Source organism: Crotalus tigris, unplaced genomic scaffold (assembly GCF_016545835.1).
Source record: "Crotalus tigris isolate CLP2741 ecotype Arizona unplaced genomic scaffold, ASM1654583v1 scf7180000023780.715972, whole genome shotgun sequence".
NCBI lineage: Eukaryota > Metazoa > Chordata > Lepidosauria > Squamata > Viperidae > Crotalus > Crotalus tigris.
Genome location: NW_024100181.1, coordinates 505,942 through 521,869, shown reverse-complemented (window position 1 = coordinate 521,869; position 15,928 = coordinate 505,942). Strand labels below are relative to the sequence as shown.

The 15,928-nt window shown below is 36.0% G+C and overlaps 1 protein-coding gene across 4 annotated transcripts in view; it reads left to right on the top strand.

Moving 5' to 3' along the window:
- Positions 1–15,198, top strand: part of CNTN4 (contactin 4) — a 175,042-nt gene extending 159,844 nt beyond the window's left edge. For all 4 annotated transcript variants that reach the window (XM_039321679.1, XM_039321681.1, XM_039321678.1 and 1 more), the window contains 8 exons: positions 1,585–1,734; positions 2,671–2,741; positions 6,360–6,594; positions 9,101–9,216; positions 10,649–10,835; positions 11,584–11,696; positions 12,642–12,810; positions 14,602–15,198. In XM_039321679.1, coding sequence (XP_039177613.1) covers positions 1,585–1,734; positions 2,671–2,741; positions 6,360–6,594; positions 9,101–9,216; positions 10,649–10,835; positions 11,584–11,696; positions 12,642–12,810; positions 14,602–14,702 — 1,142 coding nt within the window. In that variant the 3' untranslated portion in view covers positions 14,703–15,198. The remainder of the gene's footprint in view (positions 1–1,584; positions 1,735–2,670; positions 2,742–6,359; positions 6,595–9,100; positions 9,217–10,648; positions 10,836–11,583; positions 11,697–12,641; positions 12,811–14,601) is intronic.
- The last annotated feature ends 730 nt before the right edge of the window (positions 15,199–15,928 follow it).

The window sequence follows — 15,928 nt, the reverse complement described above, 5'->3', positions numbered from 1 at the left end:
CTATTCCATTCAGCTTTTTATTTTACCTGACACAGCCAACTTTCCTTGTGACAAAGTGGGCAGAAGGATGCTTTTATACCCAACTCTTCTTGCTTCTTTTGAAAAATATTCATTACTTTTAACAGACCATGTACTTTCCACTAACATTAACTAGCATTTACACACCTTAAAAATTCCACATAAAGTTTATAACCTGTAGTAAATATCCTTCCAAGGGACACAAATGCATTTATTTCTCAAGTTTGGGGTTTGTATTTTATCATGCAATCATTCTCCAGACTTTAACCTCATTACCTTGTTCCACCTTAATTTTCAGATCCACATTCCTTATGTATTTTATGTAATATTCACAATGAACCTTTCCATTTCTCACTCAAAAACACAGCATCACTTACGTGCAAAATTAGATGTATATATTTAAGAAATTAACCAACACACTTCTAATTTTACTAAAGCATTCTTTATATTTATTCATGAATACATTAAACAAGGAGCTAACACACATTCTTGTCCTATTCCCTGTTTGTGGCTGAACCATTAGTTAAGCATGTGCTGTATGTTTTAGTGTGCTATATGTTTTATATCCATCAGATATACACTTTCTGTGAGCCTGATCAAAGCATTCCACAACTCAATCCTATTCATTTCATTAAATTAAGAAGCATACAATAGACATTTCCCAATCATTTCCCAGTCTTAATTGTCTGCTAAACAGCAATATTTAATCTCCACCCTCTGTGCCTGGAATAAAGCTGTGCTGCTCTTATCGAATTTTGCTTATTGTTAACACTCCTATCATTTTAGTCAGAATTCTGCCAATAATGCTAGGATTAGCAAGCTACCTTTAGTTGTGAATAGAAAACAATGCCATTCTTCCTATGTTAGGAACAAATGCAATCTCCACAGTTGGGTTAGACAAGTGATACTTTTGCTATCAGGCAAACCACATCCATATTTTAAGATTTTTTCCAGTATCAGTACCATCTGTACACCTAAAGACTTACCATTTTCACCATTGTTACAGCATTTTTTAATTTCCTTTTTTAGAATTTTTCCTTGGAAGCTAATACTGTACTTAACAGTATTCATTTCAATTCTACAGTTTCATTACAAACCTCACACACGTATCTTTGGTACTCCTTGCAGTGATCCCTTACTTCACAGCTTCATTTCAAAATACTTCATTCTTTTGTTTCAATTTTATTCAGTCTGGTGATGGCTTCTTATTTAGTCCTCTGTACCCATTCCTCAAACCATTTGTTTTTTCTTTCTGTCAAATTAGTTATAACTAATCAATTATGGTAATCAACTGATTAGCATTGATTCCATGTCTTCTGCCCTGATTTTGTTAACCATAAATTCAGTATTGATAAAAAATAAGAACAGCCAACTCATAGTTAAATTCTGTAGCCTAACCGTCGATTATTTCTACTCAGTTTGTTTTCCTGTTTACTGTGTTTCTTAAGTAATAAATTTTGAACCTTTAAAATTATATGTATATAATGACTTTTCAACTATGCAGTGATTATGAGGCATACTTTTTTTTTTCATTCTCTCTTTCTTGATCCATAACATTTCTTCCAGTGCCTGATGTCATTGATGGAAATACGTTTACAGCAACGGTGGTAGGCTTGAACCCATGGGTTGAATATGAATTCCGAATAGTAGCTGCCAGCCTTATTGGAATTGGGGAGCCAAGCAAACCATCAGAGAAACGAAGAACTGAAGAAGCTCGTAAGTAGGATTAGAAAAAGAAACAATATTTCGATCAATATTTTTTGATATTAAATAAAGCACATATTTGGCATAAATAGTTTCACAAGTAAGGGAGAAAGTAATTTAATATACAATTGGTCCTTGACATATGACCCTAATGGAGCTTACCCATTACAGTAATATATAGTAGCAGCCCTAAAATGGGTTGGTCACATGAATGTTAAGTGAACCAATAGTTTGATATGGATATGGTTTTACTCATTGTTTCCAAAAATAAATTATCTTTTCTGTAAATAATTTTTTTATATTTAAAAATCATCAATAAAAAACTGAAATTCACTCATAAGTACACTTAATATGTGCACTTGTATGAAATGTACAAAATATCACGACCGGCAGCAGAAATATCAGAGAGACATAGGAAAACATCAAGAATAGAGTGCGTTATTGTTAATTGTTCACAGAATCCTCATTCTTTTGCTAGAGAAAGAAGTTGCTATTAAAGAAAAAAAATGTTTTGTAAATTTAGCAATACTCAAAAATCCAAGGTTCAATCTCTCTCTGATGCAGATTTTTTTAAAAAATTAAGACCTCCCTCACTGTTCTTTCCCACTGGGGGTCATGACCCACAGTTTTAGAAAGCTGATTGAAGTCATTAGTGGCAAGAAGATTAAGGACATTGGTAGCAATGCAATTATGCAGGAAAAGCACAATAATACTTACTGCATTGAAAAGTAAGTTCATCTTAATTAAAAATATACAACAAACAAAAAATCTGGAAAATTTAGGAAAAGCAATTTTGATTATGCAAATTGCCTTGAAATTTCAAGCAACTGAGTTTGTCTTAAGTCCTAACATACTTATATCTAAAATCATTACAATAGGTTATTATAGCATCGGATTTGCATTTTGGCCTGGTTGCTACAGTACAGTATTTGTCTTCCCCTTTTGCAGTTCCTGAAGTCACACCAGCCAATGTCAGTGGAGGTGGTGGTACTAAATCTGAATTAGTTATAATATGGGAGGTAAGTAATGTACGGAGTCAGGAGGGACATCATTTGTTTTCTTAATAATCAGTTATGACTTGAAATGGTTACATCAGGCAGTAATACTTGGGAAGCATCATCTCAAGCGCTGGGTCTTTGGACAGAGAAATTGACTCCAGGATCAGCAAGACCAATCAGACAACTAAGGCGGCTTCACAATAAAGTGCTCAATAACACAATAACTTTATCTCTAAAAAAATCTACAGAGCTCAGAAGTGTGATTATCCCTTATCTCCTATATCGATAGGAGTCCTGGACTCTGTACTGAAGGCACATCAAACACAGAGAGAAATTTCACATATGTACTTTCTGCTCTAATACTGGCATTTATTCACAAGGCATGTCTCCAATCTGGAAGTCTTGGATCATGTGGAGTCCATCAGCATTGAACTCGATTATCAAAGGCCAGTTGAGATGGGTGGATCACATCTTCAGAATGGATGGCCACCATATGTCTCAGCATTTACTTTAGTACTTACTGGAATCTGGGAAGAGACCTTGAGGTTGAACACACAAGCACTACAAAGATGCTGTGAAGGAAATTCACCATCACTGTGACATCTAGCCAAGGACTACCAGAACAACTACTGTAGCAATAGCACTTAGACTTATATACTGCTTCATAGTTTACACAGTCAGCATATTGTCCCCAATAATCTGGGTCCTCATTTAACTGGTAGGATGAAAGGCTGAGTCAATCTTGAGCTAGTCAGAATCGAACTCCTAGCAATTGGCAGAATTAGCCTGCAATACTGCATTCTAACCATTGCACCACCATCCCTATTTTATACCATACATTATATGCATTTTTTTAAAAAAATGTATCATTCCTGTTTCTCATATTTATGGCTTCTAAGTCCCAAGAGACTGTAGCATTACAACCTAGCAAGTATGAGTTGGGAGTAAGCTAGGGATGTTTTAGGATCTTATTTGATGTTTATTTGTTTTAAAGATGTTAGATTTATCATTTTAATCCAGGACTAACTCAGAATGTGAGAGCCAGTGTGGCGTAATTGTTAACTTGAGGGAATATCAATGTTACAAATGTCAGCTTGAGTGTTAGGGTTGTTATATATATGCATTCATGATGGATTAATACCTTTCTATCATTCTCTCTCTTTTTTTTCCAAGTATGACCAAGGAGGAAGATATTTTTTAGACAATTATCTGCTTGAGAGAGATAGCAAGCCAGCTAGAACTCTCCTTTCACCATTGACATAGTCAACTTATTTTCTTCTTTCCAACAGTCAAAATTTATGTTTATTGGGAACAATTTTTATGAAAGAAATATAATGAAAATGATGAAAAATATAGACCTATGTTTTGTTAAACTTAGAAACGTTGCAAACAGGCTTCTTGTCAGGTAATTGCCTCAAGATTAAACTGTTTGCTTGCTACTAGTTTGCACCACACTTCCAATGCAAGTCTTCTGTTCACATCTTTGTTAAAGTAGTCATGTTCTTTGCTTCAAAATTTACACTATGTATCATCTGCAAAAGTAGAAACAGCACACAAATGTGTGTAGAGAGACATTGGTGAAAAACTGGAGAATCTGTGATCTAATAGTTTGAACAGTTTCAAAGGCCTAGGCTTTACTACTTCTAAAGAGAACTATATTTGAGCATGGAATAAATGTGCTTTAAAAATTTTGCTGAGAAAGAGGTGAAAAAAGTGAACATTACAGCACTGCTACTTGTTCTTAATTATTCAGAGAATGTGAATACATAGAAACAAATGTGGCTATAGGTTAGTTTTTTCACTTTCTGAGCTAAAAGCTTTAAATCCCTCCCCCCCCCCTCTCTCTCTCTCTCTCTCACACACACACACACACACACACACACACACACTTTATTTACATAAGGCAAAGTCTAGCTAACCAGACTAGACTTGAGGTCCAAAAGTCAAGGTGAAAAATGTGTCATGTTCTATATGATAACTCAGAAACACTATAGGTTCAGACTATTTTTTTTATAAATTCTTGCAGGCTTGGGCAATCATAATTGTATTTATTATTTGATTAATCAAATTTGTAAGGCTGCATTTCTCTCACAAAACTCTCGGTGATGCAGATATCATATAAAATATCTTCTCTCTTTATGATATAAAGAGCAGGCTTATGTGCTGACAATTAAACCAAACAAAAGCAGTGATGCAGAGAGATAACTATCAAAATATTGAGGTCTACATGTTAGATTGATGTCATAGTATTGGACAATTTCCAACCTGGGTGAAATTTTATCTCTGTGTGATTCATACAATTAGTCTATGCTCTTAATGCCAACATACAGTAGTTCCTCTGGAAAAACTACCAGAGGTAGAGAGGCTACCAATATATATATATATATATTTAGGAATGAAATAGCAGTATCCTACACCAAATATGGGATTACCATGTCAGTCTTATCACATGCCAAAACAGTAAGCCAGCACTGTTTAAATCTTAAGAGATACATTTTATTAGACTTTTTTCTGCCATCTGCTTCCAAGTTTTCACATTTTGATTGAACCTCATGGAATTCCAGAAAGCCTATTGGATATTCCTTGTTTACAAGATTGATTGTGGTGTAAGCTGACAAGATAATGTGTTCCTATCAGTCCTTCTTAGATCAAGGCTATAGGACAGGGTGGGCACTATAAATGCTTTGTAAGGTCACCCTTCTGCTGGAGGCAAAGAACAAGGTGGCATACTCTCCTATTACATTCTGTGCTATAAATTTATTGAGTAGACCAGTGTTTCTCAACTTTAAGCTATGCGGGTTTCAACTCCCAGAATTCCCAGACATGCAGAACAGTTGATATAGACAGCACAAAGGCTAAAGTAGAGTTGATGATTGATATTTTTCATCATCTATCATCCTAAAGTGGTTCCCTCCTTCTGCCTTGATGTACAGTAGCTCTTCCTATCAAAGGGAATGAGAATATAACTAATAGAATTCGGAAAAAAAACCTAAGGCATCAATTTTCCATTTATAGTAATACTAAAGAACCAAAAACATTTCTAAGCTCCACCAAGATGCTTTTAGAAAAATGTAATATGTTGCTTTTCTTATTCTGCTTCAAAAATACTGTAATAGAAACCTTTCTCACGTTTGTGACTCGGAGCTAAAGAAGGATGCTATTCAGCTATTGTTGTCAAGAATTGTAACTGCTATATAAAGCAGAAAGTAATGTTCCATCTGCATAAGCAGTTTATTCGATTCTTGAGTATAACCTTTACTTGGATCAAACCACAGCTAGTGCATTTATGGGAGACAATAAACTTACAATTGTCTCTTTGCAGATGGCTGTTAGATGCTTCTGCCTTGATTACTAACTGTCTGTAATGTTTATAAGTATAGTTTGTTTTTCTTCTAACTTACACTATTTTAGGACTAAAGGCGTTTCAGAAAGCAAATAGACTATTAAAAGGATACGAACGGTCTGAAACAAATTAGTAATAAAACATGGGATGCTTTTAGAATTGAGTGCTTATTACCTTTGCCAGGAAAAATTGTTCCAAGGTGAACTTCTTCATTCTTCCGGGATAAATGTTATTATGCCTCTTAACAAACACAACTTATTCATCAACCTGTTTCCATGTTTCTTCTCTTGGTATAGACAGTGCCAGAAGAGTTACAGAATGGAGGAGGCTTTGGCTATGTTGTTGCCTTCCGCCCAGTTGGTACAATAAGCTGGATGCAGACAGTAGTGGTTTCACCAGATGCCTCCAAATACGTCTTTCGGAATGAGAGTTTACCTCCATTTTCTCCTTACGAAGTTAAAGTTGGAGTATACAACAACAAAGGAGAAGGTCCTTTCAGCCCTGTCACGGTTGTTTATTCAGCTGATGAAGGTAAGCATAGCCAAATAATCTGGCAGTATATGATAAGCTGGTTGTTTTCGAAATGGCCTTGCATCCCTCTTATTGTTAATGTCCACATATGCTGCTAAGAAATGGCATGTACCCAATTTTAGGTTTCATTCTCTTGTAAATTAATATTAATCATGGTGACATTTTGTTTGAAGAATGAGATAATTCATTTGAGACATGCATTACGTTACACTGCTCAGTGAGAGGTTTAAGAGGACCTTTTGGGTCAAAATATTTTCACAAATTAAAATGTTAATTTTTCATTTTCATGCTTAATGGCACTATTATCAGTGTTGGCAGCACATGCAGTAGCATGTTTGCATATTAAGTTTAAACCTATTGCGAAATTACATTAGGATTGTGATAATGTTTTATAAGGCCTTTTGATAATTGCTAACCCTATTTTATGTGTATGTATGTGTGTACATATAAACAGATATGAATAATTAATGTCTGTTGCGCATTTATTCTCTGAAGAATGATACTGAAATTTAGCATGAATTAATCTTGTCTAATTATGAACTATTCCCTTATCTGTGTATAGCAGTACAATTTTCTCTAAATTAATTTTAGCAATAAAATCTTGCTTGATTTTTTTAAACATAATTGGATAATCTCCACAATGAAGATAGTCATATTCAGCTGTAAATCATAACCCATACAAGTTCAGTCTTTAAAGTCTGAATCTAATCACAGAGTTTCAAATTAATCTTGAATTCAGTTTTGTCTTTAACTCAAAGTCAGATTTTGCCTAAATTTCTGAAGATTGGCTAGTAAACATATTTAAAAATAGTCAGCCTAGCTCAGCCTGATTACAATCATGTTCAAAAGATCTAAAAGCTGAAAATAATCAGGACTTACTAGCTGCTCTTCCTGAAAGAAATCAACCCTGATTGTTCTTTGGAAGGACAGATACTGAAGCTGAAGCTTAAAAGCTTTGGCCACCAAATGATAAGAGACGACTCATTGGAAAAGACTCCGATGTTGGGAAAGATTAAAGGCAAACGGAAAAGGGGACGGCAGAGGATGAGATGGTTAGACAGTATCATTGATACAATGAACATGAATTTGGGCAAACTCTGAGAGACAGTGTAAGACTTGAGGGCCTGTTATCCTATGGTGCTTGAAATCACAAAGAGTTGACACAACTTAGGTTGTCTAATTTAATGAAGAGAAGGACGAGAGGGGGACATAATAGCAGTGTTCCAATATCTCAGGGGCTGCCACAAAGTAAAGGGAGTCAAGCTATTTTCCAAAGTACCTGAAGGCAGGACAAGAAGCAACAGATGGAAACTAATCAAGGAGAAAAGCAACCTAGAACTAAAGAGAAACTTCCTGACAGTTAGAACAATTAACCAGTGGAACAACCTGCCTCCAGAAGCGGTAAATGCTCCAACACTGGAAGTTTTTAAGAAGAGACTGGACAGCCATTTGTCTGAAATGGTATAGGGTTTCCTGCCTGAGCAGGGAGTTGGATTAGGAGACCTCCAAGGTCCCTTCCAACTTTACTATTATTATTATTATTATTATTATTATTATTAAACACTAGCTCTTCTTTCAGATGTTTGCCATTTTTTGTTTGTGTCTATAGCCACAATTTCACAAATGCCTATGAATTCAATCATAGGATCTATACATTTCCCTCAACTGTAAACATGTTAACATCCACCTAACCGGGAAGATTTTAGACAGATATAAAAGTGTAACTGCTAAATGTGATACTATTCTCTACTTTTGCTCCTCATCTTGCCTTCTGCTTGTAACATTTACATAACATTTAATGTGACTGGCAGCGAATGCAAAAATTAGTTACATCCAAAAGATGGTAACAAGTCTAATTTGAGTTATAAATTATGTTACAGATGATGCCACCATTAAAAAAGGCACCGCTATAGGGGTTTTTTGCCATCTTTCATCTTCAAACCAATGCAAATATAAGCTACAGTAGAAGCATAAAAACATTCAAAATTATTTCTATCCTCCACCACTTTACTTTTAGGAGCACAGAATTAATTTGGTCTTGGCCTTATACTCTATAAATTAGAGATTTCAGATTAAATATTACATAATATTTTCATGTGGCTTGAACAGAAGTTCCTTCTACTACAGCAGTGCCCAACCGTTCTGGTACCAGGGACAGGTTTCAGAAGAAAAATGGTCTTCTGCAGACTAGGGGAGGATAGTTTTGTATGCAATCTAGATCCCGCACATGCACAGATGAAGCTTCGCTCACTTGCACACTACTTGTGCAGCCCAATTCCTAACAGGCCGCAGGCAGATATCGGTCTGAGGAATGAGAATTCCTGTTGCAGTAGGATGATAGGATGCTATGCATAAGCACAATTTTCAGAGTTCTGAGTAAACCAGGTTCTTAATAGATGGCCTAAGGTCATCTATAACTGATTTAGCTTGTGGATTCCAAAATTAGTGATATTTGTAGGTGTGATGACTCTGCAGCTAATTATTGTGCTTTTTTTTTATTTTTTAGAACCCACCAGAGTTCCCACCAATGTCTTTGCCAAAAGCCTTTCTGCTTCAGATATAGAAGTCTTTTGGTCTTTGCTGCCACAGATCCAGCGCAAAGGAAGCATACAGGGCTATGAGGTAGGTGCATTACTTTTTCATTCAGGGTTGTTGTGGCTTATAATGTTTACTGGTTTTTAATGCATGAAAAAACTATTAACAAATGAAATACAAATCTAATTGCTATCAATGAGCTTCAGAAATATATGGCTTCAGTTCTTAATGCATCCGGCTGCAAATAAAAATCTTAAAATGTTTCAATAAGTGCAAATCAGCCATTTGCTACCTCCCCAAATTCCTTGAACTATGCAACATATAGTCTAAATCCCACTTTGTATACTGTGTTACAAAATGCTGTTTTTCTTCTCATGTTCACACGACTAAATAAATATTATTTTTAGTTAGATTACAATAAAATAATTAACTAGAGCAGTGATGGCAAACCTTTTAGAGACCGAGTGCCCAAACTGCAACCCAAAACCCACTTATGCATTGTTGGGTGCCGGGTGGATGTGGCCCATTGGCTGGGTGTGGCCCATTGGTAATGGTAGACTGGGTGGGACTAAAAAGTTCAATCAATCAATTCCAACTTTGCAAGATTTTTTTTCCCACGAGGAGTTGAAATTGACTGATTGATAGAACCTTTTTGTTTTTTTGCACACGGCGGCGGAGGCCTAAAGCGAAAAGGTTTTATAAAACCCAGCTGAAGGCCTAGGACTGGGCAACAGTGCATGTGCCCCCAGAGAGGGCTCTGACTGCCACCTCTGGCACCCATGCCATAGCTTCGCTACCACTGAACTACAGGTTAAAATGGGAAATTTTTTTCTTCTATGTCCTGTAGAGAGTATGCTATCTTGAAAACAAGCATGTAAATGGAACATCACGTGATATAAGCAAGGAAGTTGTTAGTTGTAACATTTGATAGAAAGGGATTATTTTCTTCATGCATGAAATAAATATTTAGAATGGCTGCTGCCTGTTGAAACACAGGCATTACAAAAATTTAGGAAGAGCTGTGAAAGTTCTAAAAATTAATTAAGGTGCTGTTATTGTTTATATTAAAGTTGTATTATTGTATTAAAATTAAAGTATGGCAAAACCTCTTAGTAGTAAAGGTATTAATATCACACATCTCATTTGATATAAAATCAGAAATGTTTATCCCTGATTTTAACCATCCATCCAGAATCCAAGCAAATATTGAACAGAAGTTCTTTGCTTATATAGGGCACATAGACGTTGAAAGGAGAGGATTAATTTGCTATTAAGATGATAATAATAACAGCAGTGTTAAAGAGAGATGAATTTTAGCAATTGGTATTTTATCATCTACAAATTTTATCAATTACAAATTTAGTAGTATCAATTTAAACCTAATGGGCACATGTGAATTCTTTTAAAACCTAAAGACGCATGTAACAGAAACTCATCTATTTGGAATTGTAATGCAGATAATATAAACTTATATAGCTGTAGATTTCAAATAAGGATACATTTAAATATGTGTGCATAGGTTAGATATTGGAAACATGGAGATAAAGAAGAGCAGGCTGGAAGAATGAAAACTATGACCAATCAGACTTTTGCAAAAATCACCAACTTGAAGAGCGGTGCTTTATACCACTTGGCTGTCAAAGCTTACAACACAGCAGGGATGGGACCATCCAGCGCTATAGTCAATGTGACAACCAAAAAGCCACGTGAGTATGGTGCATGGGGGTAGACAGGATTTTTATTCTAATGAACAGATTGTCTTCACTTAACAAGGGTTATTGAGACCACCAATTTTGTTGCTAAGCAACACGATTGTTAAGTGCAACCTCATGTGATTGTGTTGTGTACAATCGCAGTTGCAGCAATCCCAGTTGCCATCATTAGATGTACCCTGCACAGTTGCCGCATCCTGTGGTCATGTGATTACTATTTGCAATCTCCAGCCAGCTTCCCTTACCATGTGGCTTGTTGAAAGCCAGCAAGTGAAGGTTGCCAATGGCAATTACATGATTGCAGGGCACTACAATGGTTGCCACTCTACAATGATCCTCCTCATTCAGCACCATCATAATTTTGAGCAGTCATTGAATGAGTGGTTGTTCAATTAGCACTGCCTGTATTTTAATTGATTATACTTCTGTGAGTGCTGCTATTCATTCAGCCTTCATTTTATAATTGTGACACAGAAAATTAAAAGCTGACCAGAGAAAATAAATATTTGTTTTTTGTTCAGAACAAGGCCTGCTCCCAACTGTCATCAGTATACAGAACTATTGTCCAATTTTGTTTTACTATATATGTTTCTCACATTATAAAGTGTTATAAATTTGTCTATTTGTTATAAAACATGCATCTTTGACTTAGAACACCTGACGTACATTATAGACAAGTCTATGTTATGTAAGAAAAATCTTGCTTCTTAATAATATTCAAACTTCTGTGTTTTGAATTCAGCTCCAAGTCAGCCTCCTGGAAACATTATATGGAATTCATCAGATTCTAAGATTATACTGAACTGGGATCAAGTTAAAGCACAGAATAATGAATCTGAAGTGAAAGGATACAAAGTAGGTAATGGGCAGGAAAACATGATTATTTGTACAATTAATGTGAATTAATTGCAAAACACAAATCTCATAAAAGAATCACAAACTGAGTTAGTTTACTTGGGCTGTATAATCCTATTAGCCCATTACTAACTTTCTATTTAAGTAATTTTTTTTAATAAAATAAAAGGTACAGATTTCCCCTCTCTAGTCATGTCTGATTCTAGGGGTCAGTGCTCATCTCTGATTCACAGCCAAAGAGGATTGTCCGAAGACAGTTGTGTGGTCATGTGGCTGGCATGACTATGTGCCAAAGGCACACAGAATGCAGTTATCTTCCCATCAAAGTGGTACCTATTTATCTACTTGCATTCACATGCTTTTGAACTGCTAGGTTGGCAGAAGATGGGGCAAGTAACAGAAATTTGCTCCATCATGTGATACTTAGGTCTCATTGCCAACCTTCCAGACAAGCCCAGCATTTTAACTGCTTGACTGCCATGCCCCTTATTAAAATAATTAGTGTTCACTAAATATATCTAGCAACGTAGTGGGCCCCTAGTAAAACTGAATGTTTTCCTTATGTCTCAATGTCATTAAAATATTATTCAAAAACATAAATTAGCATTTGTGCAGCAAGTACAAATCCTACAAAATAAAGATGCCAAACTAGCCTCAACCTTGTGTCACGGGAGCAAGCTTCTAAATCACCCTATAAAGTCCTGGAACATGGATGTCTCCTGGAACTCCTGACCTCTCAAAGCTAAATGAAGAGAAAAACAGCTTTAAGAAATAAAAGAATGGGTCAGAAGTTTCTTCTAATGTACAGGAAGACATAACCCCATAGAAAACAAGTCATTTGCATTAGAGAACCTAAGGTACTTTGTGCTTAGAAAAAGAAATTATTTCTATTATAGCGTAATTCTTTTTAAACATTAATTTCCCTTAACCAAATATATGTTGCAGGTGTTCTATAGATGGAATAGACAAAACAGTATGTCTATTATAGAGACAAACAAAACATCTGTGGAGCTTTCATTGCCCTTTGATGAAGATTATATCATAGAAATAAAGCCAATCAGTGATGGAGGGGATGGCAACAGTAGTGAACAGATTCGAATTCCAAAGATAACAAGTAAGAGTGTTTTATTTATGGCATTAGTTTACCTAAGTATAAAGTGTATGAGTTAAAAACATACCTTTCTACTTTTTTCCTTTCTACTTTTGCAACTGACTGAAGAGATAAAATCTGTTTTATCCCCAATATCTTTAAAATGCTAAATGGCTCTGACTAAAAAGATGCCTGAACAACTGGAACTACTGTTGTTTCTTATCAGATTTTGACTTCAGACTGCTCTGGAATAAATCTGTAGGTTTCTAGAGAACCAGAAGTGTTCCATAGATGTAGCATAGTTTCAAAGTTCAATTGGTAGTGATTAAAATAGATGGTATCTTTGTGTTACATCAATGTAGCATAGTTTCAAAGCTAGTTGCTAAGAATTAACATAAGACAGTATCTTCTTGCTGGAAGCAATATAGATATGAAACAACTCCAACTACTGTATTAAAGCATAATTACTTTGGATTACAATTTTACATGTGCATACCATTAAAAATAACAGTACATAAAGTTGATGAAACTGATAACTACATTCTTTTGGGTTTGATGTGAGATGTAATATACACAAATTTATTAGAGAAATAAGTTTCAGTGACCATCTCATCTAATAGCAATAGTACTTAGACTTATATACCATGCCATAGTGATTCTCTGAGCAGTTTACAGAGTCAGCATAGTGTCCCCAACAATCTGGGAATTCGTTTTACTGACCTTGGAAGGATGGAAGGCTGAGTCAACCTCGAGCTGATTGAACTCTCCCGGCTGTGGGCAGTGTTTGCCTGCAATGCTGCCATATTGCATTCTAACCACCATAGTTCCATATAACTACTGCTTTACCACGGCTGATTTAGGTCTTTCCATTTGGCATTACAATCATGCAGCAAGACAAAAAGATAGAGAAAACATGAAGATGTCAATTTTAAATTGTATGCTAGAGCAGTGCTGCATGAGAAATAAGCCTCATCCCCCCCCTCTCCTAGCTAAAAAGACAAGCTGAACTATTCTTGAAACACTACACAATTCAAGATTTCAATTTGTCTTGTTTCATTTGTCATTAATTGTTGAAGGCTGATATTTTAACTCAAAGTGAAACTATTCATTACACCAGAATATTTCTCTGCAGGGGCAGAATACTATCCATTTTAGGGAAAATAAAGAATATCTAAAACAATATTGCCAGAAGAAAATTAAAATGAAATAGGATCCTTTGCAGTCACTGCCTCTTTTGCCTTCAACAAAGGACTCTACAGAAAATTCAAAGATGCACACTGAGCTACTTTCTTACTCAATAGATATTTTGTCATAATTATTTTGAAATTCCCAAATTCATTGATACGTAAGGCTATGTGAACTAGAAACATTTTCATCAGATCTATGAAAAATATAGATTATGTAGGAAAGATTATGGAAGATCTATCCTTGCAGTTACTTCTTAGAGAAAAGTAGGAGTAAACTATTTTCAGCAGTGCTGCTAGAAAAACTATGTGGATATCTCCCTGAAAGTAAAAGAACTGAGACTGACTTCAAACCTTCTTTACTTTATAGAGTGAAAATAGTGAAAACGATAAAAAATAAATATGGAAAGCTGTACAAGCTGTTCCTTAATTAGGATGAAAAGGAACATTCTGTATAGCAGTGGAAACTTGAAATAATTTTTTCTCATTTAGATATGATATGCATGTTTTGCAGTCTTTATATAAAAGCATTTTATCTGAAACAGTTGTGTGGAAAATGTGTGCATGACATCTGAGGCAGAACCTTCATTCATTTGTTCAAGTTAAACATTTTGATTTCTTTTTCCCCTAGATGCATATGCGAGAGGGTCAGGAGCTTCAACTTCAAATGCTTGTACGTTGTCAGCCATCAGCACAATAATGATTTCCCTCACAGCGAGATCAAGTTTATGACAAAAAATACTGAAAGGACTTCCTGTTTATAATATAACTAAGCAACATTTAGCTAGTTGTTTTGAAGCCACCCAGTACTAAGTAATATTGTTGTTCAAGTACATCTTACTACTGGGGAAAAAATGTTTTATGCTTCTCTAGGAATGGCATTATACAGTACTTCCTCAAAGCAAATATATCTTTGTCTGAAGTTTCCTTGGAAACTCTGCAATGCACTGAAAACATCTGTAATACGATGTTACCAAAGCAGTTTACATATGTCCTTATATGCATATTTTTATTATATATTTAGTGTTTTATAGACTTTTTTAAAGTTAATATATGATGTAGATATTGATTTCTTTTCCCCTCTGCTATGAAATGCTATTGATGACATTATCATTGCATAAATATATAGTTTGGAATGTTTCAGGCCAGATGGCCATAATTGTCAGTAACTGATTTCAAATTGATTGTATAGGTTGACAAGAATGCACAATGAATTCTTTTACCTTCAGTCCATCTTTCCAGGTGTGTGTGTGTGTGTGTGTGTGTGTCTGGGCATGGAAAAGATTTCCACAGTTATTTGATGAAGACTGCCATCTTATTCAGGCCTAAATTTGCTACAGCTATGCACATTGCATTATAACGCTTCAAAAAAACACTTATAACTCAAGGCTTCCACTTGGGTTCACTCTAATTCCCTCTGAAGAAGAAAGATAATTAGATGCTAGATAACCACAATGAAACACAAACTTTATGCTCCTTGCCAGGCAGGGTAGGTATCTAGAGCAGGGGTGTCAAACTCAATTTCATTGAGGGCCCCATCAGCATTGTGGATGCCCTTGGGGGGTGGGGGTGAGGCCAGGGTGGATGTGGCCTACTGGGTGTACATGGATGAAGTGGGTGTAGCCTACTGGGTGGACATGGCCAGCTCTACATTGTTCACGTCAAGGGTGCCTGTGGGGGCCTGGGCAGGAATGGGACAGATCTGAGGGTCTCTGGCAGAAGGGGGTGGGACCGGAACAAGCGCCAAAGCATGGTCCATTTTTTCATTCCTCACAAAGGGTGACACCTCCCCAGCATGCACTCGGAGCGGGGCCGACGTGGCATTGGCTGGTTCCTCGCTGTTTCTAGATGGCCTTGTGGAGCTAAGACTGAATGTGTTTCAGCATAGATGGCCACCACAAAATTGTACAATGGCTCCCAGCTGGCCAGGGCCAAGGCAGAGGGGGCCGTTCCCTCAC